Source organism: Ursus americanus, chromosome 17 (genome assembly GCF_024610735.1).
Source record: "Ursus americanus isolate L20-20 chromosome 17, mUrsAme1.1.p, whole genome shotgun sequence".
Classification (NCBI taxonomy): domain Eukaryota; kingdom Metazoa; phylum Chordata; class Mammalia; order Carnivora; family Ursidae; genus Ursus; species Ursus americanus.
In genome coordinates this window covers 15,632,995-15,659,823 of record NC_142143.1, presented here as the reverse complement: position 1 = coordinate 15,659,823, position 26,829 = coordinate 15,632,995, and the positions used below count along the sequence as shown (strand labels likewise).

General features: G+C 43.5%; 1 protein-coding gene across 1 annotated transcript in view; it reads left to right on the top strand.

Annotated features, from left to right (window-relative positions):
• The window catches only part of POLR3B (RNA polymerase III subunit B), a 107,023-nt gene that overhangs the window by 63,057 nt on the left and 17,137 nt on the right, over positions 1-26,829 (top strand). Inside the window, exons 20-23 of the mRNA XM_045779423.2 lie at positions 6,069-6,278; positions 8,625-8,783; positions 10,880-10,997; positions 12,888-13,030. Of these exons, the coding sequence (XP_045635379.1) occupies positions 6,069-6,278; positions 8,625-8,783; positions 10,880-10,997; positions 12,888-13,030 (630 nt within the window). The remainder of the gene's footprint in view (positions 1-6,068; positions 6,279-8,624; positions 8,784-10,879; positions 10,998-12,887; positions 13,031-26,829) is intronic.

Sequence of the window (26,829 nt, the reverse complement as noted above, 5' to 3'; positions counted from 1 at the left end):
AAAGCTGGGTATTGGAGCTGCACTGTAGGTACTCCCTGGCACCAGGTGCCAAGTCCACATGAGTCACGCTTTCATATCCTGTCCACTTTATTAGTTGGCAGTCCTCTAGTGAAACATTTTCTCCTGGTTAAAAGGATCTTTCAGTCACTATCAGCTCCGTTAATGAATATGTATCACATGCCTCCCCTAGCCATGGCCTCCTCCCAACCCCCCTTCACCTCCAAATTGCTGGGACTTTTTTTTTCTTTTTTTTTTTAAAAGCTCAGGAGGTAATGCAGCTTCTGTTTTTGTTTTTGTCTTCAGTAGATTCTGTTCCAAAGCATAGTTCCTTCTCTTGTATTCCCCACTTTTATAATAGGATGGGATGTCCTAGAAATACCCTAGAAGATTTTGAGATCTTAAAAACATGTAATATACAAACGTTCTCATAAAATTTTGTTTCACTCTACATCTCCTTCCTTCTATTGTATTCAGCTTTCTGTTGGAATTTTTTTTTTTAGAAGATTTATTCTTTATCCATTTGATAGATACAAACTGAAACTGTCTTGGCCAAATTATCCCTGGCAATTATATTTTAGAATTTCACTGTTGGTTCAAAAAAAAAATTAAAATCATTGTAGCTATTTCAGATATAAGATGATACGACATTTCCTGAGACTGGAAAGTTAATAATGAATATTTATGGAGATAGAATTACACTGTAGTTCAGTTTGTAGGGTGAGAGTTGGAGGCAGAACAGGTGAGAGTGCAGGGTCAAGGGGTATATGTTTGTTACTACTAATGTTGTTAATTGCATTGTTAGTGAACGTTGCCACTTACTATACAGATGATTTATACACGTTTCTTTTAATCATCATAATAATCCTGTCAGATAGAATGCATACCTTTTTTGTTTCTGTTAAGGAAACTGAATCCCACTTTGGTTGAGTAACTTAAAAAAGGTTACATTCTGTCTTCTGTGCAAAACATAATGTAAGTATCTATAAAACTTATGAAATTCTTCTCAATGGAAACTAACTTCTTTCCTCACTTTTCCCCCTTCCTGTCTATCACAACGTACTAAGTGTCAGTGAGGATGTGGAACAGCTAAAACTCGTGTCCCTTCCCTGCTAGACCATAGAATATAAGCACTTTGAGGACAGGACTAGGTCTGTGTTATTTATTACTGTATCCTTGGTGCCTAGCAGAGTGCACCTCTGAAGGCTTAGTAAGTACTTAACAAATGTTTCAACAACAAATTAATCTCTGGGCACATTAAAGTTGCTAAGAAATCAGGTGCATATTTTTGAAAAGAATCTTTGAATAGAACTAAGTCGAAGAGCTTATACAGCTTGTTTTTAAGATTTACTATAAAGCCACTGAAACAAAGACAGTATGATGCTGTTGTAAGGGTGGCTATGTAGATCAGTGGAACAGAATCAAGAATCCAGAAATAGACCCACATTTCCGTGGGCATTAAATTTTCAGTGAGTGTGTCAGACAATTCCAAGGGAAAGGAAAAAATCTTTCAACAAAATAAAATATGTATGTGTATCTTCATAGAAATAAATGAGCATCAACTCCTTCCTCATAACCATACAAAAAGCTAACACAGAATGGATCATAGCTCAGAATGTCAGAGCTAGACCCATAAAATGTGTAGATAGAAATATAGGCAAAAGTCTAAATGACCTTGAATGACCTAAGTGAGATTTCTTAGAACTCAAAAAGCACAGGCTATGAAAAAGGAAAAAAATTAATAATTCAGACTTTTTCAAAGTTAAACTTTTGCCCTTTGAAAGACACTGTTAAGACTATGGAAGGCATTAATCCACAGAATGGGAGCAAGTGTTGGCAATGTATACATCTGATAACAGATGTGTGTCCGGTACATACAAAGAACTCTTCAATGATAAGACTACTCAGTTAAAAGATGGTAAAAATGAAAAACAGACACTTCACAAAGTAATAGGAATGACCAGTAAGCTCATGAAACTCTGTTCAATGTTATTAGTCGTTAGGTAAATGTAAATTAGAACAGAGACCCCACCACACGCTCGTTAGAACACCTAAAATGGAAAAGATGGACCTACTGAGCGTCAGGAGGTAGAGCAGCTAAAAAGTGCGCCCACCGCTGATACAGACGTGAAAAGGTACAGTACTTTGGAAAATTTCCAAGCAGTTTTTTAGGTTAACCGTACCCTTACCAAACCACCCAGAACTTCCACTCCTGTGTATTTACCCGAGAGAAGTGAACACACAAAGTCTTATGTGTGAATGTTCATAGCAGCTTTATTCACAAGTGCCCCAAACTGGAAACGATTCAAATATCCATCAGCAGGTGAACAGGTAAACGAACTGTGTAAATGTGCAGTACCGTCGTTCTCGGAGACAGCGAAGAATGAACTATGATACAGCCACCTGGATGGATCTCAGAATCGTTATGCTAAATGAAAAAAGCTGCACAAGAGTCCATACTGCAGGATTCCATTTATATAAAATTCTAGAAAATGCAAACTGTAATGATAAACAGAGCTGTGGCTGCCTGGGGTCAGGAACGGAGGGATCTTCTGGGAGTGTCGGAAATGTTCTGGATCTTGATTGTGGTGGTGGTTTTTTACAAAGGCATAAATCTGGCAGAACTCATCAATACGTACGCTTCAAATGGATAAAGTTTATAGTATGTAATAATGTTATTAAATTTAAGAAAAATTGGGCAAAGGAAGACAGAAAAATAGTTAAATGCATAAAACTTCATCTTTTTTCAGTGTACATTTCCTAAGCTATTCCTCGGCTGTATGTATGCTTACTAACCATTTCTCATCCCACCTTAGAATAAAAAACTTCCTCACTGTTTAACCTACATGAACATACCTTGCTATACCATCCTGTGGCTTCTTAAGAAAGTTATGATCAAGAAAATACGATTTTGTAAGATCATGTCCTGGGTAGTGAGGAAATGAGTCTGTAGTTAGAACACTGAAGATTGCAGTTACAGCAAAATTGGACAGTGGAGGGAGAGCCCCGCTTACATGTATTCTCATCATGTTTGTCATTATGTATGTGCAGTGCCCTTTTTCAGGAAGCTGAAAATAGTAAGAAGCATCCTGGCCTGAGCATGTGCTTCACCCAGACTAGTCTTTTAATTTCCGCATGACATTTTCTCAAAAAAAGCTTGCTAATTGGCAAAATAGTCATTCAGGATTTTTATAAAAACTATGGGGTGTGATGGCATTTTGAAGTTTTATCATAGAGAAGTCATGGCTTATCAATCATGTTTTCACCAACACACCCATCAGTACTGCTAAAAACGTACATCCGTGTGTACTCCTACGAGTTCTTTAAAAAGTCTTTAAAGGAAATTTCTGATGCGATCATAAGCACCAAACATTCGCTGAACCATTTTGCTGTTCATCCATTCAGTGGTCAGGTCCGTTGTGATGCCTGAGAATTGCGTTCTGGGCCTGGTAGCACAATTTATAGCGGGATCCAATCGCTTTCACCATTGTTTCGAGGTGCAGCCATGAATGCTTCCCTGCTGCATAATAATGCTCGTCTCAGGTTTCAGAAGCCGTGTTTGGCAGCCTGGTGGGACATTGCCTGAACCCTTGTCTCAAGCTGGGTGAAGTATACAACTGGAGCTGAAATCTCAACATAAATTTTAAATGATTTCATGTAAAAGGACAAACTTATCGTCAGTGAACTTTACCACGATCCAGGCCACAGTGATTTTATTTCCAAAACAGTACATCTATTACCAAGTATCGCCCAATTTATTAGTTGGCACTAAAATAACATAAATTAATTGGCAGTTCATAGTGTAAACTCAAGAAAAAGTTCATGGAGATTCAGATCAGCTGTTGTTTTTCAGCTGAATCTTGATAAATTTCCTGAGATTTAAGTACAGATTTATACTATCATGAAAAGTATAATGCCATTCGGTTTCATCTACTGACCTTTATTGAGTATCAGTAGTGGGCCCGGCGCTGTACGAGGTGTTCATACCTCACAGATTTCGTTATTTCTTTCAGCAGTGATTGTCAGGGAGCACCATATCATGTTTGCTGCCTGAATAGGTTATTTTCATCCCTGAATTGAAATGACCATGGATTTCATGACATGACTACGAGAAAAAGGTGAAGGAAGTAAATACTGAGTTTTGGTTATCGGTTCATCTTAGAGCTTAACTCCATTCAATGACACTTAGGCATCTTGGGGTGTGTGGGTGGTGAGGATGTGTCACTGTGGAAGCATGTGCAAGAGAAAAAGAGACTGACGGCTACCTTCTTAGCCACTCAAGGGAAAGGAAGAGATACCTGGGCGAAGTTAAGGAGGCGCAGTAGCCCACACATAAGTCTAGTAGTAGGGCAAACATGAGTCCCCATTCTAAGGTCTCTGAGTAGGAGAGTGTACTGTATTCACAAGACCAGGAGAGTGAAACCCTTTTTTGGTGCAAGTCTGTGTACCCCTCTGGGGAAAAGGGAGAAAGGATAACCTTCTGATTTCACTTCCAGTTGGTAGTAACAACCTTCCAAGGTCCAGTCAGGTGGAAAGCCTGATTGCAAAGGACCTAAAAGCCTATACCTGATTGAACAGGACCCTGGATTCCTTAGGGGAAAGGACCGTGCCCTTCCCCATTTTATCTCCGGTTTGGGCACAGAGTAGGTGTTTATTCACTACTTCGTAAATGAAGAGTGAAGCAGATGAGTAAATCCACTCTTCTTTGCTTTCCCTTTCCTCCTTTCCCTTCCTTCCTGTCTTGTCCTTCCTTTTCTCCTGCTTTCTTTTTCATTTAGAACTTTTGTAATGGCTGATTTCTTTTTATGGAATGTATCTGTTTGTCCTACTCCATAAGCTCCTTGCCTGTCAGCACTGGGCATGGTTTCTTTCTTTCTTTCTTTCTTTCTTTTCTTTCTTTTCTTTTCTTTCTTTCTTTTCTTTCTTTTCTTTCTTTCTTTCATAATAATATGTTAGTCACCATACAGTACATCCTTAGTTTTTGATGTAGTGTTCCATGATTCATTATTTGTGTATAACACCCAGTGCTCCGTGCAATATGTGCCCTCCTTAATACCCATCACCGGTCTATCCCAATCCCCCACCCCCCTCCCTCTGAAGCCCTCAGATTGTTTCCCAGAATCCATAGTCTCTCATGGTTCATTCCCCCTTCTGTTTACCCCCCCTTCATTCTTCCCTTCCTTCTCCTACTGATCTCCCTGCTATTTCTTATGTTCCATAAATGAGTGAAACCATATGATAATTGTCTTTCTCTGCTTGACTTATTTCACTTAGCATAATCTCCTCCAGTCCTGTCCATGTTGCTGCAAATGTTGGGTAATTGTTCTTTCTGATGGCTGAGTAATATTCCATTGTGTATATGGACCACATCTTCTTAATCCAGTCATCTGTTGAAGGGCATCTTGGCTCCTTCCACAGTTTAGCTATTGTGGACAATGCTGCTATGAACATTGGGGTGCATATGGCCCTTCTTTTCACTACGTCTGTATCTTTAGGGTAAATACGCAGTAGTGCAATTGCTGGATCGTAGGGTAGCTCAATTTTTAACTTTTTAAAGGACCTCCACACTGTTTTCCAAAGTGGCTGTACCAACTTGCATTCCCACCAACAGTGTAGGAGGGATCCCCTTTCTCCACATCCTCTCCAACATTTGTTTCTTGACTGGGTGTGGTTTCTAACAACCTTCCCGGAGCAGCTGGAAATGGGTCGCCACATAGGAGAACTGAGTACAGAATTGTTGGCTTACCTGCGAAATTAACCAGGGACGCTGGTAATTCCTAAAATGGGGTCAATATACATCCAGTAGGTTGAAGTTACTTAGGTTAGAATACCTTGGATGTGATTTTTCTTCTTTGTAGAACTTTTAACATTACCGAGAAAAAATGCTTTTACATGTTGGTAGGCGTGGTGAGAGTATTGCTTTTGAAATGTTTAACCTGAAGGTTTTCTTCATGTTAATTAGTGAAAATAATGCGGGTTTCTTTTTTTTTTCCCCCATCTCTGTACTCATGGCTACCTAATTATTTGACATAATAGAATGTTGCATTTTGCCTTCTCCAATATCAATGAAGGTACCATTGGATACAACCAGCGGAACAGAATCGACACTCTCATGTATCTGCTGGCATACCCACAAAAACCCATGGTGAAAACAAAGACCATTGAGCTGATAGAATTTGAGAAACTGCCAGCAGGACAGAACGCGACGGTGGCCGTGATGAGTTACAGCGGCTACGATATCGAAGATGCCCTGGTTTTAAACAAGGCCTCCTTGGACAGGGGTAAGAGGGTTTTCAGAGCCTGACGCTGGAGGCGCTCTGTGCAGAATTAGATAGGAGGACAATCAGTTAAAAATCCCCTGCTGTCAAAATGGTAATGTTGGTTTCAAGTGATTTTGAATCTTATAACATACAAACAGGAGGCGGGTAGGTTTCGGTGTTGACTTTTTTAATGAATATTACATAGAGGTAATTTATTAACTGAATTACTAAATGTGGTTTTTTTTCCTTTGTTATTTTACTTTATTGGTGATTTGAGACAGTTCCTCAACAGAAAACATACAAGAGTTTATTTCCTAGCAGGAATTCTCATAAATGAAATATGGCCTTTGAATCTGTCTAGTTATATGTTCAGCAACAAACTGAAAAGGCAGTAGCAGTATTTCTGTGTTAAAGGGGATTTCTTAAAATGGTATGTCTCAACCCCATAGTGTTCATACCTTTTTGTTAGCAAAACGCTAGAAGTTAAAAAAACACACACACACACAAACGCTTAGAGTTTTTACACAACCCTTTGTCCGTTTTTGACAGTTTACTTTTCCAAGTCACCACTTCATGGTTTGTACCCGTCACCTGACCTGAAGTCTGACTCCTCTCTTCATAATCTGTTTCTCTTTTTCCTCCCTGGCATACCCACTCTGCCTTCCCCTTCACTCTTTGTAGTTGCTAGGCAGCCATAATAGTACTCCTAGACATGTGTCTTTGGCATTAATGTTGGCTGCACTTAATTTATGCCTCTTTTTTTCCTCCAAATGACAACAGCCATGCTTTAAAACTAGATGTTTTCCTTTCTGATTAACTGGTAACGTTTATGTGGAAATCTGAAGACTTTGTGATATCTGTCAGAAACTGCACAACACAATTTAATGATCTGAGTTTACTGTCCTCCAGCTTTTCAGCTATCACCTGTAAATAAAATGTCCATTTACGCTTAGAGGGAAACACTTCTTGATTTCAGGCAGTTCACATCCCCGTTGCACTCCTGCACGTTGCAGTTAATGGCCATTGTACGGAATTTCAAGATCATGTAATGTTTCCGAAGCAGCTGGCTCTCTGAGCGGAGTTTGTTATGGCCGCGCACAATTTACTAGGGGCCACACTAACATCTTCATCTACCGTCCAGATGTAGAAACTGGTTATTTCATCGCCCGGTCACCTTTGTATTTTAAAAATTACATTAGAGCACCACGGTTTTATTCAGAAATCTACTTTTTCCTGATTTTTAAGCTCCCACTCTTAGATTTCTTGTAAGAAAGAGTTCTGCCTTTGGTGGAGAATCGTAAGTGAAGGATTTTACAACCATGCATTCATCTCATCAGGAGTAGCTGGCGTTTAATCCCGAGCCACTTTCCTATTGCAGTGAACTCTGACATGGCTCAGTATATCCTGGGGAGATGAGAGAGAAGCCAGCTTAGAATAAGTGCTTGGCCAAAGGAAGAAAAAGGAAAAAAGAAAGAAACGCAGTCTCAGAATCGTGGGAGATGATATTTAGTGCCGAAGGGTTGACAGCTCTTCTGGGCAACTCTACAACTGCTGAGTCTTCTTGTGGGATTCAGTGCTGGAAGTTCTTGCTCCATCTAAAGGTTTCCTTCTGTTCATTTTGCTGATCTTTCATAATGTTTATTTAGCTTGTTAGTTGTTCTCCAGACTTTTCCCTCATCCACTAGATAAATGTGATCTAAAAATAAAATCAGAATAGACTCTGATCTTCAGGGCACAGGCACACGATTTCTCCCCTTAAAATCATTTGATTGCAGCTGCTTCTCATTTACTTCTCTGGAGAAAAGTTAATCTTTTGTTTCCTTGTTTGGGACTTCCTCTGAATGCCAAAACTAGAAAAAGGAACATTTTTCAGAGCAGGTTAGCAGAGGTGATGCACCAGAAGGATGTGTAGGAAGAATCGTGGCTGATCTGTGGATTTGGCGTGTTTTACCTCTGCCACCAACTTGCTGGGTGACCTTGGCCACGCCACTTCCCTGGACCTCATTTTGCAGCACCCGTAGCACTCGTAACACCTGTAGATGGAGGGTAAGCCAGGTGGTGTCTGGGGACCTTTCCAGTTCCCGTGTTCTGTGGCTCTGGGCTCCAAAAGAATCACAGCGACGCTCCGGTTTCTCTCGCCTTCCTCTGGCGCGGCGGGGTATAGTCCGTGCTGACACGTGGTTGTAGAGACGCCAGTGTTTATATGGACAGTGGAGGGGGAGCCCTGAGCCAGTTCTTCAGATGATCAGATCGTTATTCGGCCCATCCCAGATTATCCAAATGTAGAAGGTGTTTGGGGGTGCGGGTGTTCACTAACACCAATCTGTGTTTCTCATAGTCCTGTTGGTGGCTCTGGTTTCATTGTAGGCTTCGGGCGTTGCCTTGTATATAAAAATGCTAAATGCACACTGAAGCGCTATACCAATCAGACCTTTGATAAGGTGATGGGGCCCATGTTGGACGCTGCCACAAGGAAACCCATCTGGAGACACGAAATTCTAGATGCGGATGGTATTTGTTCTCCAGGTAAGAGCCTTTTGTAAGAAAGCATTTATAGATATACTTTTTGAAATATAAAAGTTATTCAGCAGTGTTTCTGAAAATTTGGTGAACAGAGAAGAAAAAAGATAACAACTTACAAAACCATTTTCTAACTCAGTGTGGTCATTTTTTTTTAAGGTGTTTTTTAAATTTTAGCACACAGCAGGGGGAGGGGCAGAGGGAGAGGGAAAGCATGTCCAGCGGACTCCCTACTGAGCACAGACACAGGCTTGATCTCATGACCCTGAGATCATGACCTGAGCCGAAGTCAAGAGTTGAACACTCAACCAACTGAGCCACCCATGCGCCCCAGTGTGCTCCTTTTTGATGAATTTCCCTTCCAGTCTGTTTTTCTGTGTGTACATTTCTATATAGTAGAGATCCATCCTAGCTATAATTTTCTTAAATTTTGAATCACAGAAGAGCAACTTTAAGGAATTGTTTAGAATAAGGCCATGTCCCTACATCTACGCTGGCATGTCATCATTTGTGCATTTAGCTTAGACTGACTTTATTAGAAACTTCTTCCTCTAAAAAGTGTGACTCCATTATAATTACAAACTTGTAATGAATTTTGTTGACGCCGCCTGCAGCATCTTATAGGCCAGTGTAGGAGACTGACATTGACCAAAGGATCGCATGTGAACTATGTCCAATCACAACCAGGTTAAGGAATCCTACAAAGAGCTATGAGGGCATTTGATGGCAGGAGGATCTGACCTCGGCGGGAAGTAGCCTTCCCTAAGGAAGTGAGCTGAGATCTGGAGGATGAGTGGAGTTCACTAGTGAATAGGGGAGGAGAGTGTGTTCTGAGCAGTGGGAAGGGCTTGTGTAACTATTAAGCTGCAGGACTTGATAGTTAAAACTTCCAAAAGGCCGGTGGAATTGTGGCTCATGAGGAGAGTACAGGAGAGGGTGCTAAGCGTGAATCTAGAGAGAGAAAGGGAGGGGCAGGGCCCAGACACAAGGCCTTGCAGCCGTGCTACTATTTTCATTATGATCCTAAAAGCCATGCTACAATCAGATATGCATTTTGATCATTTCAAAATACATAGCCATCCAAGCCTCACTCAAAAGCATTTTGAAGTGATCATTCTGATCACAGTGTGGAGAGAAGAGTAGAAAGGGGCCGAAACAGGGGAGACCAGCAGAGAGCTCTGGCAGCAGAGCCGGTGATGGGAGCTGCCGTGAGGTGGAGAGACGGGCTGTGTCGGGGAGGATGCTGGGAGGGAAAATCCACAGGACTTGTCGGGACGGTGCACAGATGGCGAGTCTGCATCTGCTGTGGCGGCCATGGCCACGCGGCGCACGGCTTCCTGTCCTCCTTGCTGCATTTGTTTCTTGCAGAATTTCTTTCTCTCTTAACCTGGGTCGTGTGGCTGGGAACATAGTGCTGTGACAGTACTGTAATAGTTGGCCTTTGAGCTTATCAGGAAGAGGTGCAAAGAGAGGTGAGAACAGCAAGAAAATTAAAGAAATGTTTTGATTTCCTCATTGTCCAAGTTAAGTTGGTTGAAATAACTATTAATAAAAGTAAGTGGCCCAGACTTGTTCTAACACTCTAAGAGATCTATGAAATTGCCACTTATTGGGGTACCTGGTGGCTCAGTCGGTTGAGTGTCTGACCCTTGGTTTTGGCTCAGGTCATGATCTCAGGATCATGAGATCGAGCCCCACGTCGGGCTCTGCTCAGCACGGAGTCTGCTCAGGATTCTCTCTTTCCCCCTCTCTGCCCTTTCCCCCATTTGCACATGCGTGTACACTCTCTCTCACTAAAATGAATGAATACAATCTTTTAAAAAAATAAAATTGCCACTTACTGACATGAAGTTTCTATTGTTAGTATGGTCCCCTAAATCATTTCCTGATTTTTTACACGCTGTGTGCTGATCTGATTTTTCACATGGGCTTGCACAATCGTAGACAAGTCCTACTGAACTCTAGCACGCACTGTGTCGGCTGTTTCCTTCCTTGTGTGCATTTCGTGGACCAATCTAATCACCTGGTTGTACGCCCCAATAATGTTCGTATTCCACAGAGACGATAACAACTGGGCTGTAGTTCCCTTCTCTTTTTCTTAGGTGAGAAGGTGGAAAACAAACAAGTGCTCGTGAATAAGTCCATGCCCACAGTAACTCAGATTCCTCTGGAAGGAAGCAACGTGCCGCAGCAGCCCCAGTACAAGGACGTGCCTATCACGTGCGTATTGGTTGTGCCTCGGAAATACATAGGAAGATTCAAAAAAGAGAGAAGGGCTAGGGGAAATTAGAAGTTATGTCTTGGAGGGTTAGAGAGTAGAAATTGCAGTTTGGGGTAGTGATAGCTGTCATGTGAAGACAGCATGGCATGGAAGAAAAAACTCGGCTGTGGAATCGTGTAGGCCTTCCAGCCTGGGTCTGAGTTGGGGGTCAGATAGGTAGGGGTTCTAGGTCGAGGGAACAGTGAGGTGAAGGCCCCTTGGGCAGAAGAGCACCTGGGTTTGGAGGACCAGCATACCCTGCTGGGACGAGGTTGTGCAGTACTCGGAAATTCATTCGGTAGAGAGTGATACGATCACATTTATGCTAAATAAGTAAGTAAGTAAATAAATAAATAAATAAAACGCACTGGCCACAGTGTGGCATCACCACCATACTGGACAATAGCTGGGTTTTAGTACCAGTTGTATCGTAGGTTACCTTACATGGATGGCGCACTCAAACTCTTGGGCTCAGTTTGTCCATCTGAACAGTGAAAGAGTCATGGTTATTAATCTCCAGATGTCCTCTGGGCTCTCAAATATAGTGAAATACGAGACTTCATGAGATGAGCAGTGGGCCAATGATAGCAGCCGCACTGTGGCATACAAGCAAAACTAAAAGAAGTAACAAGCTACTTAATCTAGCCTGAGAACTGAGTTAATTCAGTTCGGGAGGGGGGCCAGGGTGTGACATAGGAGAGCTGGATTCCTGGACGGTGGAAGGCAAATCATTCAACGCACAGCTGAGGTCTGCTCTGGGCCAGACACCGTGCCGCTTGTACCGGGGACACGGAGCTGAAAGAAACCACAGGCCTTGCCTGCAAGGAGCCACATCTAGTTAGCAAAGGCCTACAAATATACACACACAAAAGTACGGGGAATATCATGATCGTCGTGGCTTAATTGAGAACGTTCCCTGTAACAGTTACTGTTCTGGGCATTTTACAGGTGTTAGCTCATTTGTTCTTACCACCACCCTCTGAACCAGGCTGTCTTAATGGCCTTGTTTGAAAGACATAGAAACAGAGAGGTTAAGTAATTTACCAAGGTCACACAGCTACAAATGGCAGTCAGGATTTGAACTCACGTGGTTTGGCTTCAGAGCCCAACTCCTGCCCACTATGCTAAATGCTGCTTACTGTGGGTGCCATGGATTTGTCTGTGGAGTGGGAGCACAGGGGTAAAGTGGGCCCTCCGCTTAGGGGAGGGGTCAGAACCCTTGCACCCAATCCTACAAAACAAAAAGCTGTTTCAGAATGACAAAGGTGGTTATGCTAGCTGGTTTTCTTCCTGTCCTGGAGGAAGAGATCTTTTTTCCTCTTCAAAAGCTTGCCGCTCCTCCTCTTGGGTTCTTCATTTAATCTAGTCTTTTAGGGACGTGACTGTGATTTTCTCTTCTGTCCTTCCATATCTTCAACCAGTTTTCTATCGATCTCCTTCCCTACAGGCTAGAAAGTGTGCTCACATATTTCTTATCTTTAAAAGAAAATGAAACCGTCCTTGGGGCTCTATGATCCTTCCAAGCTGCCAGTCTTGCTCTCCAAGCATCCCGTTTCCTCGTCTGCAATAAGGGAGTAGCCGTGTGTGAATAATATATGTGATGTGGGTTACATCGCCTTACGCCTGCCTCATCATAAGTGTTCAGTAAATGTTAGCCATGTCAGACTAGGACTGTAAAAGGGAAATTGTAACCTTTGAATTTAATGTTGAAAAACAAAAGGCACGTTTCAGAGTCCAGAATGGCAATGTCAAAACATTCTGTGGTTGACATTAAATAAAATATGGCCTATGAGCAATAGGTTCACAAAGGGCAGCTTGAAACTGTTTTGGTGACTTCCTCTTATTATTAGCTACAAAGGGGCAACGGATTCGTACATTGAAAAAGTGATGATCTCTTCAAATGCTGAAGATGCTTTTCTGATCAAAATGCTGCTGAGACAGACCAGGCGTCCAGAGATTGGAGACAAATTCAGCAGCCGTCATGGGCAAAAAGGTAACTTGTGTCGTTCCTCAACTTGTTTATAAAACTGAAAATAGTATTTATTAACCACATACGTGAGAAATGTTGTATGACCTTCCCCTGTTAAGAAAATTTAGTCCGTCGGAAAAATTATTACATTGTTATCAAAATTATGCTTGTTTTATCTCTTAGGTTAACCTGTTTATATTTTAATGGCATTGAAAAAATGTACCGCAGGATTGCCTCTCTTTGCCTTTGTTTCATTCTTTCGCAGCTGCTCCCCAGGTTATGATTATGAGTCCATTCTAGATGAGGTACCTACTGAAGTACAGGTAGCTGTTTGGAAAAGTAAATAGCAACACCTGTTCTTTATGGAAGGTGCGTATTTGCAGTACTGCCTGTTGGGCCGCAGTATTGTGGGATGTCAGCACGAGGAGGTGCCTCCGGGCCCTGTGTGGAGCCGTGAGCCGGTGTGGACCCTGGGTGTCAGGCAGCCAGGCTGAGGTACCCGCTGGCCGGCCGCGGAGTGTGTTTCAGCCCAGGCCTCCTGACGCCGGTGCAGCGCCCTGCCGGCTGCCCAGTGGTCCCTCGCCTGGGTGAGTTTCTCCACCTGATCCCGCCGGCGAGCCCCACTCCTTGCTCGTGGTTGCCGATGAGTTTTTATGCATCCGTGGCTTTGTTTTGTCTTGTTTTTATCTTCAAGAAACAGCACTGTGTCGCTACTGATTAACTCATTTTCAGTAGGGTCCCTTTTAGTGTCTGTCCATCACATTTCCGAATGGAACGCTAGCCCCAGGGGTTGAACTGTGTCTGTGTCTGCCATTTAACTAGTTTAAGAACAGCAAGAGCAGCTAACACTTTCGTGGCACTTACTGCGTGCCTGGCAGTGTTCTTTGCACTTTCCATATACTGACGCGTTGGCTTCTCACACAGTCCTGGGAGGTCAGGGCTGTTTTCATCTGCATCTTACAGATGAAGAAACAGAGGCACAGTGACATGAGTGGCTTGCCCGGTGTCCCCAGTGGGTGGTAGAACTGGTTTTTGAACCCTAGCAGTCTGGCTCCGTGATCACTGGGTCACAGACGTTGGTTGTCATGTCCTCTGCTCTCCAACTCTGTGTCTCTTCTTTACTCATAAATTCCTAGTGCGATGTCTTCTTGATTTTAATTGATTGGTCTGAAGATAGTTGCCTGTTATGTTCTTGCTGATGTCAATTTTTATTTGGTCTGAGCAAGTATATAAAATACTACTATTTGTTTAGTCAAATGAATAGAGCCGTAGTTGTCCTTCCTTCCATCAATGAAATTGTTCCAGACTAAGATGACCGTTTCATGAAAAACACTTTTAGTTCAGTTGACAGACACAAGATTATTTTAGCCTGTCTGTATCTTATTTTTAAAAAATTGATTTTATTCATGTGAATTTGACACTTCTTCTTCATGCGATTCCCTAAGATGCTAACTCTTGATACCGTTTCAGTGTTTGTAAGAATTTCTTGAGATTCTAATGTTTTCTACTACTTACCAGTGAAAATCAAACTCTCTGTACTGAAACTCTTTCTCCCTCTCTCTGGTCTAAACAGTTTCTGAGATGTACTCCTGAGTCACTCTGGGGTAACCCCATAATCTTGTTCACAGCCTCTACTTTCCTTGAGCTGTTCCCTGCATAAGGGCAAAGCTTGACACTCTTCTTGTAAAATGTTGGCACTGGGTGTGTTACAAGAGTGCACACTCTAAGAGAAGGTCCCCACTCTGAATCCATTTATCAACTTCAGATATCCCAAGTCGTCATTTATTCCCCTGGAGTGTTGTGCGAAGAGTGGAGGGTTGGCAGACATTTCAGTGATTAGGCACGGTGTCCTAACTCCACGAAACTTGAGGACAGGGATCATGTCGTTAAATTTTCGTGAAGCCTGATAGAGCCTTTCTCATGGAGGGTACCTAATAGGTAGTTGATAACGGTTGAAGATATGAATAAATTGAAGGTAGGAAAGTGAGACAGATTGGGTACTCTTGATGGATTGATTTTACTCAGGTTTTCGTTTATACATAATATGTGAGTGTGTATGTGTATAGTGTAGACAAAGCAGTACTTTTGAAAATGAGAAACTCACTCGTTAGTAAGCTGCTGTAAATACAGACTTCTACAGGTACAGGTAAAATGTCAGTGGGTCTTTGTGCTCTGACATTTTTTCAAACTATTAATATGATAGGGATAATGTTCATTGACAGAAGCGTTTCCAGTCTGCAGTGGTCTGAAAGAGCAGATTTTGGAGATCGGTTCAGCCTTCGTGGGGCTTGACTTGTACATCTCTCTGAAACAGAAAGAAGCCCTCCTGGGGTTAGGTGACCTTTCACTTGTAGTGAGGAGTTTATCTCGCTAGTTTTCGTTTCCAGATGGCTTTTAATCCAAGGATGAAAACCTTCTGATTAGCCTTGATTCCCTTGATACCCCCTTCTCTTACAGCTTCATCAGATTTATTGAAAAGATTGGGGGGAAATGGGCAAACAAGTAGTGTAAGTCTTAAGAGAGTGATGGAAGGAATGATGGAGGACCCGTACCTGAACGTTATTTTTGTTTCTTTTAAGTATGGTTTTTTTAATTAAATAATAAATGCACATGGTTTAAAAGGTCAAATAGTACAAAAAGGGGGATTTGAACTGAAAAAAATAGCAATCCCTGCCTTTTCTCCAGTTCTGCTTCCCAGAAACAATTTCTTCTCATTTTTACCTTCGTATTTCAAAATAATATTTTTAAGCAGCTATATAGTCATTCATCCACTTTAGAGATTACCTGTTGATTTTCTGTTATGCTAGGGGCTGGCACTTCGCTGCCTTCCTTTCTCACTCCCCACCTCCATTCCCTGCACAGATTCATCATAATTTGGGGTTACTTAATTATTTAAATTGCATTATTATGACCACATAAATATTGTTCACCCCAAACCAAGTAGTTGAGTGCATTTTTTCTGTTGTATAACTGTACTTTTTCAGAAGTTAATAATTACCTCGTTTTAAAGATTTGCTTTATTTTCTTATTCCTGTTACCATTCTTCTATACCATCAACAGCCTCTCAACACGATTTCCCACATGATCAATGGTCTGTTAGGGCCATTCCCTGCCCCCCCCCAAAAAGACCTCCTCTACAGTGCCCCCATTCTTCCTGCTCCCCACACTGCAGTGGTTTTCCTCTGAGCCCCAGCTTTGCAGCTGGTGTGTTCAGAATGGATCCCCATAGGCCACAGGAGCGCAGGGCAGAGCCTGGCTCAGCAGAGGCCCCAAACAGCCTCATCTCATGGGCTCCAGAGATATTTTTAAGACTTGGTTAGAAAGTACTCTGTATTAGTTTTCTGTAACCAAGTACCACAGACTGAGGGCTTAAACAACAGAAATTAATTTTCTCACAGTTCTGGAGGCTGAAGTCCAAGGTCAAGGTTGTGGCAGGTTTGGCAGAAACCCTCTTTCAGTGGCTTTCAGGCAGCCATGTGGTCCCATGCGGTGTGCCCTCACACAGTCTTTTCTCTGTGCACCTGTACCCTGATGGCTCTCCCTCTTCTTACAAGGACACCAGCCATATTGGATTAGGGCCCACCCCATGACCTCATTTAGCCTTAATATCCTCTTTAAAGACCCTGTCTCCAAATAGGGTCACATTCTGAGGTCTCCTTGGGGTTAGGACTTCAACATAGGAATCTAGGGGTAGGGGACACATTCCATAAGACACTCTAGCTCTGCTCAGTGGTAGTCATTTATGAAATTCCCATTTGAGCCCCTGTTTCTTGGCTCGTCCCATGTCATCCCCAGTCCCCACCCCTACCACGGTGGAATAGTCTGTTGATTTAATTGCTGAGAAAGGATGCACAAGAGGTACATTTTATAAGATTGTGTGTGTTTGAACATGTTCTATCCTCCTACTTGATTTATCCTCTGGTTGGTTATAGAATTCTAGATTGAAAAATTCTTTTCTCTACGGATTCTGATGACATTACTGCATTATCATCTAGATTCCATGTTACATTCTTACTGATCTGTGTGTGTGTGTGTGTGTGTGTGTGTACGCACCGTTTCACTGTCTTTCCCTTCCTCCCTCTCTCACTTCCTCCCCCCCCGCCCCGAAAGCTTTTACTATCTTTCTTCTCTTCTTGGAATTCTGAATTTTCATTCCTTGACCTAGGAAATCAAGTACAGTCTTATCTGGAAGTTCAAGTTCCTTCCATTTTCGGACATTCTCTTATATTATTTTGTTGATAATTTCCCTTCATCATGTTTCTTGTACCCTCATTGTCCATTTCCTTATCTTCTTGATTTTGTTTATAGGAGATTTGATTTTTATTTTCCAGATTTTTTTTACCCTATTATATTTTAATTTCTAATTAAAAATTTAAATTTAATTTATAGTCTTTTTTTTATAGCTGTGAGTGTATATTTTCAGTATTACTTTTAGTTTTAGTTTTTTGGGTTTTTTTTCTTTTCAGCTTTCTTCTATTCCTAATTATCTATATTTCCTTAGAGGTTTCTTCCCCTCCTGTGTGTTTTAGGGTCTGATTGTCATTCTTGGGAGCTTTCCTCTAATACCTGGTATACCCATGAACCCTAAAAAGCAATTGGAAGCTTTATGGCCCAGGAATAGAATTTGTTGACACTGGTGGACATGACTGTAGGGGGATCAGGATGCCAGTCAGTTTCTACATAGTAGGATCTTTCTAACTTCTACTGGAAGTTTGGAGTATTTAGGGGACAGTTTTAAGACTCAGCTGACCTTCAGGGATCCAGATAGGGGCAGGGGGCTGGGCCTACTTTTTAGTGCACAGACTTCATTTAATCCCGCGGTATCAGGCTGGCTGCTCATGCCACCATCTGCTGTGCTTGCTTGGGTATTGGGGTCACTGTGGCTCAGTTTCTCAAGTAAGGGTTGGGGAAAAAGTAGTTTCCTGGCTGTACGGGGCGGGGAATAGAAAGTCAGGGCTCAACGATTTCTTTTCTTTTCTTTTTTTTTTGAGAACATAAATAGATCTTTATTTTTTTTTATTATAATAATATTTTTTATTATATTATGTTAGTCACCATACAGTACATCCCTGGTTTTTGATGTAAAGTTCGATGATTCATTAGTTGCGTATAACACCCAGTGCACCATGCAATATGTGCCCTCCTTAATGCGATTTCTTATTCAGACATTTATTTCTATGGATATTAAGTATCTTCTAAGTGTCTGGTACTATTCCAAGCCCTGGTAATAAGCAGTGAACAAAACAGACAAAATTCCAGTCCATGGGGGACTGACATTCTTGTAGGCAAGAGAGATAATAATACGCTTTGAGATAAAATAAAAGGGGAGAATAGGAAGCATGTGGGGGGAAGGCATGTGGTCAGTAGTTGAAATCTTGGGTACAATGGTGGAGGAACTGCACCTTCTTGAAAAGGTGGCATTGAGAGAAGTAAGGGAGCAGACCCTACCTGGCCAAAGAGCACTGGAGGCAAAAGGAAGGCCTGGGGGCCAGAGGCCCGACCAAGAGTGATGGAGCTGGAGGACCCTCCAGGGGGCTGCAGACCAGGCTGGCTGGAGCAGAGCCAGCAAGCACTGAGTCGTCAGAGCCACTCTGTGAACTTTGGCTTTTACTCTGAGTAAGATGGACAGCTGCTGGAGGAGTCCGAGCAGATGAGAGAGATGATGCGACTTACTACGGCTACAGTGATGAAAACAGACTGGGGAGCAAGGGAGGGGCATGGTCCCAGCCAGATGCTCTTACCGTAACCCAGGCTGTAGTTGGCGGTGAGTGGGAAAAGCATGATGATGGCGAAATAGTGAGAAGGGATCAATCTGGACAAAGTAGCACCCACTGGGATTGCTGATGGCTTGGGGTGACTGAGCTCTACACCTCATCCCGCTTTTCATCGTACTTTGTCTGTTTCCTGAGCTCGGGGGGGGGGGGGTATGGGGGGGCATCAGTGCGCAGCTCCGTGCTTCTCTGCAGGCACTTGGGTTTATCTTCCTCCTTCTGCTAAGCCACTTACTGTTCTTTACTCCTCAGCTTTCCCCTCTGTATCATTATCTCTTGCCTATTCTTTTTCTTATACGTTTACACCTTAATTTTTTTCAACTCTAGTGTTAGGTTTGGAGAAGGAGTGGAGCTAAACATAGGTGTTTCAGCGGCCATGTTTACTGGAAACCCCTGTGTCTGCTTGACACAAGAGTGCTTAGTGTGCTTGGGGTTTTTTACTGCAATTTGTAGAACTAAAGTCAAAATGATTATTATTTCTAAATTAACGAAAGGTGAGAGGAATATTTAGAGCACCAAACTTTTGTGTGCTGACCAGAGCTTTGCCTCTAAGGCTTCTTGGTTTCATTGGCTATGTGAATCATTTCTAATATTGAAAACTAACTTTAAAATATTTAAAGCTCACACACTGAGAATTTTGACCTAAATGTAACAATCATCGTAAGTGTAGTCTAGATCCATCTTCCTGGAATAAGGATTCTCTTAGCTTATCTTCAGCAGGTTGCTTTCCACCTTGTGTGTGGCCCGTGAGGGGAGCCCCTGCTGCTTTCCAAGGCAGCCTGCTCTGTGGTGGCACCGTTGTGATGGCTCTGTGGAGCCTGAGCGCACTTCTCTCTAGCATGCACCCGTCGTTCCGCCCTGTCCCAGGCGGGTCCTGAATGGACACCTTACCCTTGTCTTCATGGCTGCCCTCTGTGCAGCATTTAAAGAAGGCCTTCAGGTTGGGAAAAAGTAGAACAAAGAGGTAGACGTCTTGAGCCCTAACCAAGTGAGCTGTTTTATCTCTTTATGCCTTGGTCTCTCGTCTTTGAAATGGGGACAGTTTCCTAGGAGTTGTCACTGGGATTAAAGGAACTGGTATGAGTGAAGCAGTGAACCCCGTGTCTGGTGCACAGCCAGCAGCCGGTAGAGGCAAGCTGCTGCCGTTAGTTCCATCCCAGGTCCCTTGGAGACCAGGCAGGAAAGGAAGGCTCGGAGCCTGGGTGAGTTGGAGGCGGGCGGGTCCTGTGAAATGGGTGGGCGAGTCAGCGGGGCTTGTTGACCAACAGGAACAGAGAAGAAGGAGGCCCTGTGCCTGGTTTTAAGCTTGGTAAGGGAGGACAGCAGTCACAGAGCAGCTTTGTCTCATTGAACTTGAGGTGACAGAGGATCATCTCAAGTGTGTATGTCATTAACTCGTTCGTTGATCGAGCTTTCACCGTGTCCCAGGCAGGCACTGTTCTAGACACTGGAAACGCAGTGGTAAATGGGACTGACGCGGTCTCTCCTCTCCTGGAATTGGTGTTCTCCTGGGGGAAGAAACAGAAGAAAAGTAAACGAAAATATGAACGTGATCATTTAAGATAGTGTTAAGCACTGTGAATGGAAGATGATGTGAAAGAGTGACTGGTTTGGGGGTGACGGGGTGCGCTTTGAACTGATGACCAGGAACAGTCTCATGGAGGAAGTGACATTGGAAGGATGAGAAGGAGCCAGCCAAGCAGAAGTCTGAAACAATTAAGTCCAGGAGCCCTGAGGCATGAGTGAGCTTGGTATCTTCAAGGGACAGAATAAAGGCCCTTCTGGCTGGTGCAGCCTGGAGTAGCGGAGCGCTCTGGGTGAGAGAAGTGGAAGGGGCACATCACGTAGGAACTTGTTCCTCATATGCTGGGAGCCCGTAGGGCTGTTGGGTGATGAGTCGAAGACAGGCACAAGGAGATCGAACGTCCAGTCTAAGAGAGCCGCCTGGATGCCTGCGGAGAGTGGATTGGAGGTGAGCAAGGAGGGAAGCAGGGCGACTGTTCGGTGGTCCAGGCAGAGCGGATGATGGCGTGTGCTCTGGAGGAGCACTGCAAGAATGGGGGGAAGGGATGCCCTCGAGGTGTGCTCTGGAGGTCCTGCCGTTAGGACTTGCGGGTGGCTGAGGTGTTGGGGAAGGAGGGGCAGGAGCTGAAGGCGAGGGTGAGGCCTGAGCTGCTGCTGCTGCTGTTCATCACGCAGCGGGGGCCTGGGGAGGACATGCTGGGAGGTAGGCAGGGGCAGGGCTTGAGGACTGGGGCCTCCGGTCCGAGGGCCCCTGGGAGACTCCAAGTGAAGATGTTGGGTGGGCACTTGGACATAGAGTCTGGAGCTCCAGGGAGGGGCTGAGGCTGCAGATAAAGTGTGGATGTCATGAGCATCTAACTTACAGCGTTTTTTACCGTCTGCATTATTAATAAGCTACAAGCATTTTCATTCCATCCTTAACCTTTGCGGTCTAATTGGTATTGTTACTCGTACTCTGTAGAACCAGAACTTTGAGGCTCAGAAAGGTGATGAGTGGCTTGCCCACTACAGCTCAGTGCTGCCAGAGCCAGGATTCGAACCCAGTTTTTTGATCTGAGTGCATTTCCCATTCTGTTAAATCTGGTTAAAGGTGACTCTTGTCTCTTCTGATATCCCATGGTTACTCTGCCCCCAGATTGGCATATTCCGAGGGAATCCCCCTTTGGGAGAAACAATCTTTTCTTGAAACTGAAACCTAATATTTCTTACATCTTTTCAGTATCTCCTCCTTAAGGTGGTCATTTTCTCAAAATTTGCCTTCTTGGATAAGCAGGTTTACACGGCTCTCCTCTGCCACCAGTCTGGAGTAAATACTAATCCCCGCACACTTTGTTCCAGAAATACCTGCCAAACCCCCATATTAACACATACTCCTAACATATAGCTGTGTTTGTCAGGAATCCCTTCCCTTCTAGAATCAACTCATTGCAACAGTCCCCATTCCCTTCCTTAGTCAGTCCTCTGGCCAAGCTTTCATTGCCTTGATTAAAATTCTATCAAGAATTTGAACAGATATTGAAAGGAAGTAAATTGTTGAGCCCTCAACTTTGACCATCCTCCTGATCCCTCTGGCTAGCTGGGATAGTTAGGGCCCTGGGGGACGGTGAGGACAGTGAGCTGGTTTGGAACATTCACGTGCAGCAGACATAGCTGTTGGCATCTTCAAGGAACCATACGACGCAGCCCTTAGTGTGGGGCCCGAAGAGGAACTGCTTCCGGCCTGGGAGAGCTGGATGTTGGCAAGTGGGACGTGAAGGGATGGAGAAGGCAGTCCCCAGCCTCGGCCATGCTCTCTTTGGTTGTCATGCAATGAGCCGACAAAGTTCTCTAGTGCTGGGAGTCTTCAGGGTATGTGGGTCACTCCATGCGCGATTCCTGCAGTGATTTGGTTCTCTTCTGGCCCGGACACTTGCCAGATGAAGATTAGCGTTAGCTGGACTTTGTTTTCACGCTCGGAAGGCAGGATTGTCTGGAAATAGTATTTGGTCCTTCGTAGCGTCACCTGCAAGTGGACACATATGTAGGCTCTGTGAGAAAATGTAAAGATTGTTTTGATTTAATGTATCTTTATGCCCATCTCTTTTTTCCTCTTGCACAGAGAGCATTGTATTTGTTATCTTCGATGTTCACAAAGCAGTGTGGCCCTGCAGTTTGCCTGTCATCCTTTGCTAGTAGTTTACCTTGACGAAGCTGTTGTGAGCAAGGATTCTTTCGGGGCTTCTTAAAATACCCTCTCCAGCAATTAGAGGGGACTTCAGAATCTAGTTTCACAGAAATGAGTGTCTGTCCTGCTCAAACCTGATCAGCTCAAAGGTGGTGGGTCATGAGTAGCTGAGGGAAACAAACGTGGAGTGGAGGCTCCCCGGCTGCAGTTCTGTGCCGGGTGTCTGTCGTGCCAGCTCAGGAGGCAGATGGAAGAGGACAGAGCGGGTGGTGAACTGGAGCAGGAGCCTAGCGCCAAGTCTTTGGGAGCCCGCATCCGTGCTGGCGACCAGCGGCAGTGAGGTCACTGGTTGGAGAAGGCCCGTTGAAGAGTCAGCAGGTGCTGTTACAACTGTGACAGCCTCGTAAGCAACATCACCTGCTAGGACCTCGGGAGTGGAGGAGCGCTAAGCAGAGAACCAAGTGTGGAGGAAGAAGGAAATAATTGATGAAGAAGAGGGTATCGCCTCCCGCCTTTGCTCACAGCACACTTTAGATAAGGGCTTTCCAGTAGTCTTCTAGTGAGAAAGTCACAAAATTTGGAGAAGTACAGCCCTTCTTTGGGTCTTTGTGAGGCCTGGTAGGTATCTCATCCGTAAATGCCACTGAGTCCGCTCCCCCCAAAAGAGCTGGGCCTTGAATCCAGAATCTCTAGAGCGGTTCATCCTTTAGTAGAATGCAAAATACTTCCCTACGCCGGAGTTGTGGAAGTTAGTTGTGTTTGTTTACAAAGGAAGGAAAGTTTGGTTTTGCATGTTTTCATCTCAGCTGGTGAGAAGTATTTAAACCCTGAAGTCTTGTTCTCTTTTCCAAGTGTTTTAGACTTCTAGGTACCTTAGAAGGACTTCTGCGACAGGGGCACAGTGATGCTGCATGGGGGACAATAGAACAGAATGTGGGTGTAGAATGTTCTTTATGTTTTCTCTTCATATTCTTCATCAGTTCATACATGGAGTTGAAGATAGAAAAAGACATTCACATATAATGTGATGGGAGTTGTGTTGGAAACAAGACTTTTTATTAAAATCAAAATTACATATTTAAGTCTCTCGAGCTTTGGTGTAAGTTCTATATGAAGGGAACTTGTCAAAGGCAAACATTTTTATCTTGAGCCTTGCTTTTTCTATGGTTACTTCATTTATGAGGAGGATGAGCAGATTTCCTACTCTTTTTTAAAAAAGAAATTTTTAACAGAAATTATCTGTCGGCCAAAGGAGTTCCCAAAAGTTTCCTTTCAGTGTGCAGACAAACCAAATTATTATATTTCCAGATTTCCTCCTACTTTTGCTGCCATTCACAATGAGGGAGGAAAAAGTGGACTCCTTTGATGTGGGGGGAAAAGAAAGCAATATATCACTTCCCTGAAAGAACATTTCTCAGTCTCTCATGTGAAAAAGGATTAGCACCTCCAACAAAGGTCCTGTAGATCACAGAATCGGGCAGCAATACCAAATAGTACTCCTAAGGAGAGGAAAAACTGTATTTGAGCAAGAGTGTTTGTCCTGGCAAACAGAAGCTTTTTAATAACTGCAAATCTGAGATAAAGGCCTAAGGTCCTCGGAGTCTCCCCGTAAATCCTCAGACAGCCAGTTTAAACAGAGCGAAACCGACTTTTGTTTTAAAATAGAAGTATAGTCTTGTCAAAATACAGCGTTTTCGGGGACTGGCTCTGAGTGTCCGTGGTTCATAAGGATCACGTATTTACGGGTGAAATGGTTTGGAAGATTCTTCTCGGACCCTCTCCTGTCAACGGCAGTTGGTTAGGAGGTGGCTTGCTTCTATTTTGCATTAATAAAAGTTATTCCAAAGCAAAACAAGTTGCTGAATTAATGTATTAAGATTTGGGTTGAGTGTTTGTCAGAAGAAAAGAAAACCGACCCTGACTTCCCAGCACATTACCGAATCCTTACACGGTTGTTGTGAAGAGGCTGTGGGAAGTAAAGAAATGCCGATTCTTGTGTGGCAGAAGAGCTGAGAGGAAAGGTCGTTCGTTCAGCCAGCTTTGGTTAAAAACGTTGCTTTTTCCAAGTGTTCCTGTATTTCCTTTTTCTGGACTCTGTTTTCTAAAATTGAGAGCATGAAAAGGCTCAGACTGAAAATAATGATCACACTAATAGCACCTTGTACACACGTGGCACTTGAGGCGCCTGCAGTCCGCTCCGCTCGCCTGAAGCTTCAAAGTCTGTGTGTCTTTGGCTCCCTACTTTGCTTGATCCTGCTTGAATGAAAGATCCGAAGTGGGAGGGGAGAAGGGGGCCGATGGAGCCCTGGGGATTGGGGGGGGGGGGGGATGCCAAGTGACCTTCAGAATTTTGGTCCAAAAACAAATTCTGGGAACTCTTTAATGTGAGAAATCAGGATTATTTTGTCCACATGGACCCCTTAATTGTAAGAAGATTTTTATTTAATTTACTTTTTTAAGAACAAATTTTGGTCTTCAGTAGCTAGCTAGTAACCCTCTGACCTTTCAGTAAATACCCAACTAAAGCTTTGAAATTAGGGTGTTTAGTGTTTTATGGCCCAGAATAAAAATCTCCAATTCTGTTTCCAAATAGTGTAGCCTCAACACATTTTATTAAGCTCTTGACACATTCAGCCGTGTGTATTTTGTAAAGTTCCTATGGTTATTGTTTTACAATAGCTGCTTCCAGAAGCATTGTAAGGGTTTCAATTAATCAGCCCTTTGTGTGCTTCAGACTATGCAAATTTATCACATCAAACCATTCAACTGCTCATGGGAAAGCCGTGTAAAAACTGTATTGTCTTCTAGCGCCTCCTCTCATTTAGAGTGATGTTTTAATAAGAAAGCTAATCAAGTTTTCTTATGCATTATTTATCTGTTAACATGTAAGGAAGAGCCGAATTAAAATTATGTCAACCGGGATATGGCAAGAGATGTGATAGATCTGGAAGTGATTCAACGGCAAAACAAAGCTCATATGATTCAACAGTTTTTGTCTCCTCCCCTCCCCCTGGGGATTATTTAAGGTGCTGGTGTGAAAAATAAAAGAAGGTTAATTCAATAACTGGAAAGGAGGAAGGGGAAGAAAGGAGGCGCCACCTGTGTTAGCCTTCACGTTTTGATTTAGAGATTTACATTTCTGAATATAGAAAGGCTTATCGAGATGAGTTCATTCAAAGCAAAAACATTTCTTCCTGATACAAACAGCCAAACTAGAAAGCATTCCCGCTGCTTACCCCCACCACTCACCCCTGCTTTCATCACTGAGTCAGCTCTCTGGCCCTAGAAATCTGCAGCACAGGCCCCGTGAGTTGTAAAGTTAGTCGGGGACGCCGTCCCGCTAACGTGAGATGATCTGAACGGCCCGCCCGAGTGAGCTTTTCGGCCCTTCATCCAGTTAGTGCAACTGCCGCTGCTCCTTCTATTCATTAGGCTGGACTCCTCTGCTTTGCTAGTTTGCTTCCTGCTGAGAGTAATTAGGTTTCTTATATAATAATAATTCCTTGTATTTAGATGCCGCCTTTCTCTAAGGACCTTAAAGTACCTCTCAGACATTAGCTCATCTGTTCTTCTAACACAATTGCCTCATGAGATAGGTGCTAATTATTCCCATTACAAAGACCAAACAACTAAGGCTCACCAGAAAGTAGTGTCTTCCCCCCCAGAGTAGCAGAATATCACTTGAACAGCAGAGAGCCCTATTAAGGTCACCTGATTCTTTGATGGCCTGCCTTACTTAGATCTGAGAGTCCAGGTGATGAGCCCTTTGCAGAGGGAACCCCACCAACCCATGAACCTCATTAATGCCCGGCATGGCCAAGTGGTCACTCCTTCACTAAACACCAACACTTTTCTTCCACTGACTGATAGAGAAAAATCACAGCAGCATTTCACCCTTCGTTAGTGTAGAGACTGTTCACTGAGCAGGATAAATAGCCTTGTGTCAGAGGTAAGTACCTGCAGAAGATCATTTAGCCTCCATTAGTAGTATTTCAGCAGAACCCACTGCCCAGTCTGCTCTGTCATTTAGAGCATTCGAAGGTGGCACGCTGAATTGTATCAGTGTTTTTGTTTTCGGTATTCAGTCGTTTTAATCAGCACAGGACACTTGTCAAGTGGAGTTGGGTCCGGAGGTTCTCCCTGCCCCACCTGCAGGGCAGTCCTTGTCCCACGGCAGGTGCTTGGTAACTGAAGGAAAGGACTCTCTCTCCTCACCCAGAAAACGAAGAGACCCAGCACAGATCGGCCTCAGAGCACTACACTTAGTCCAGCAGTGGTTATACAGAGAGGGTAGACTTGCTAAGTAAAAATTACAGCAATTAAAAAGTGAAGCAGAGTGTGATACTCAGATGAGACCGGCTATC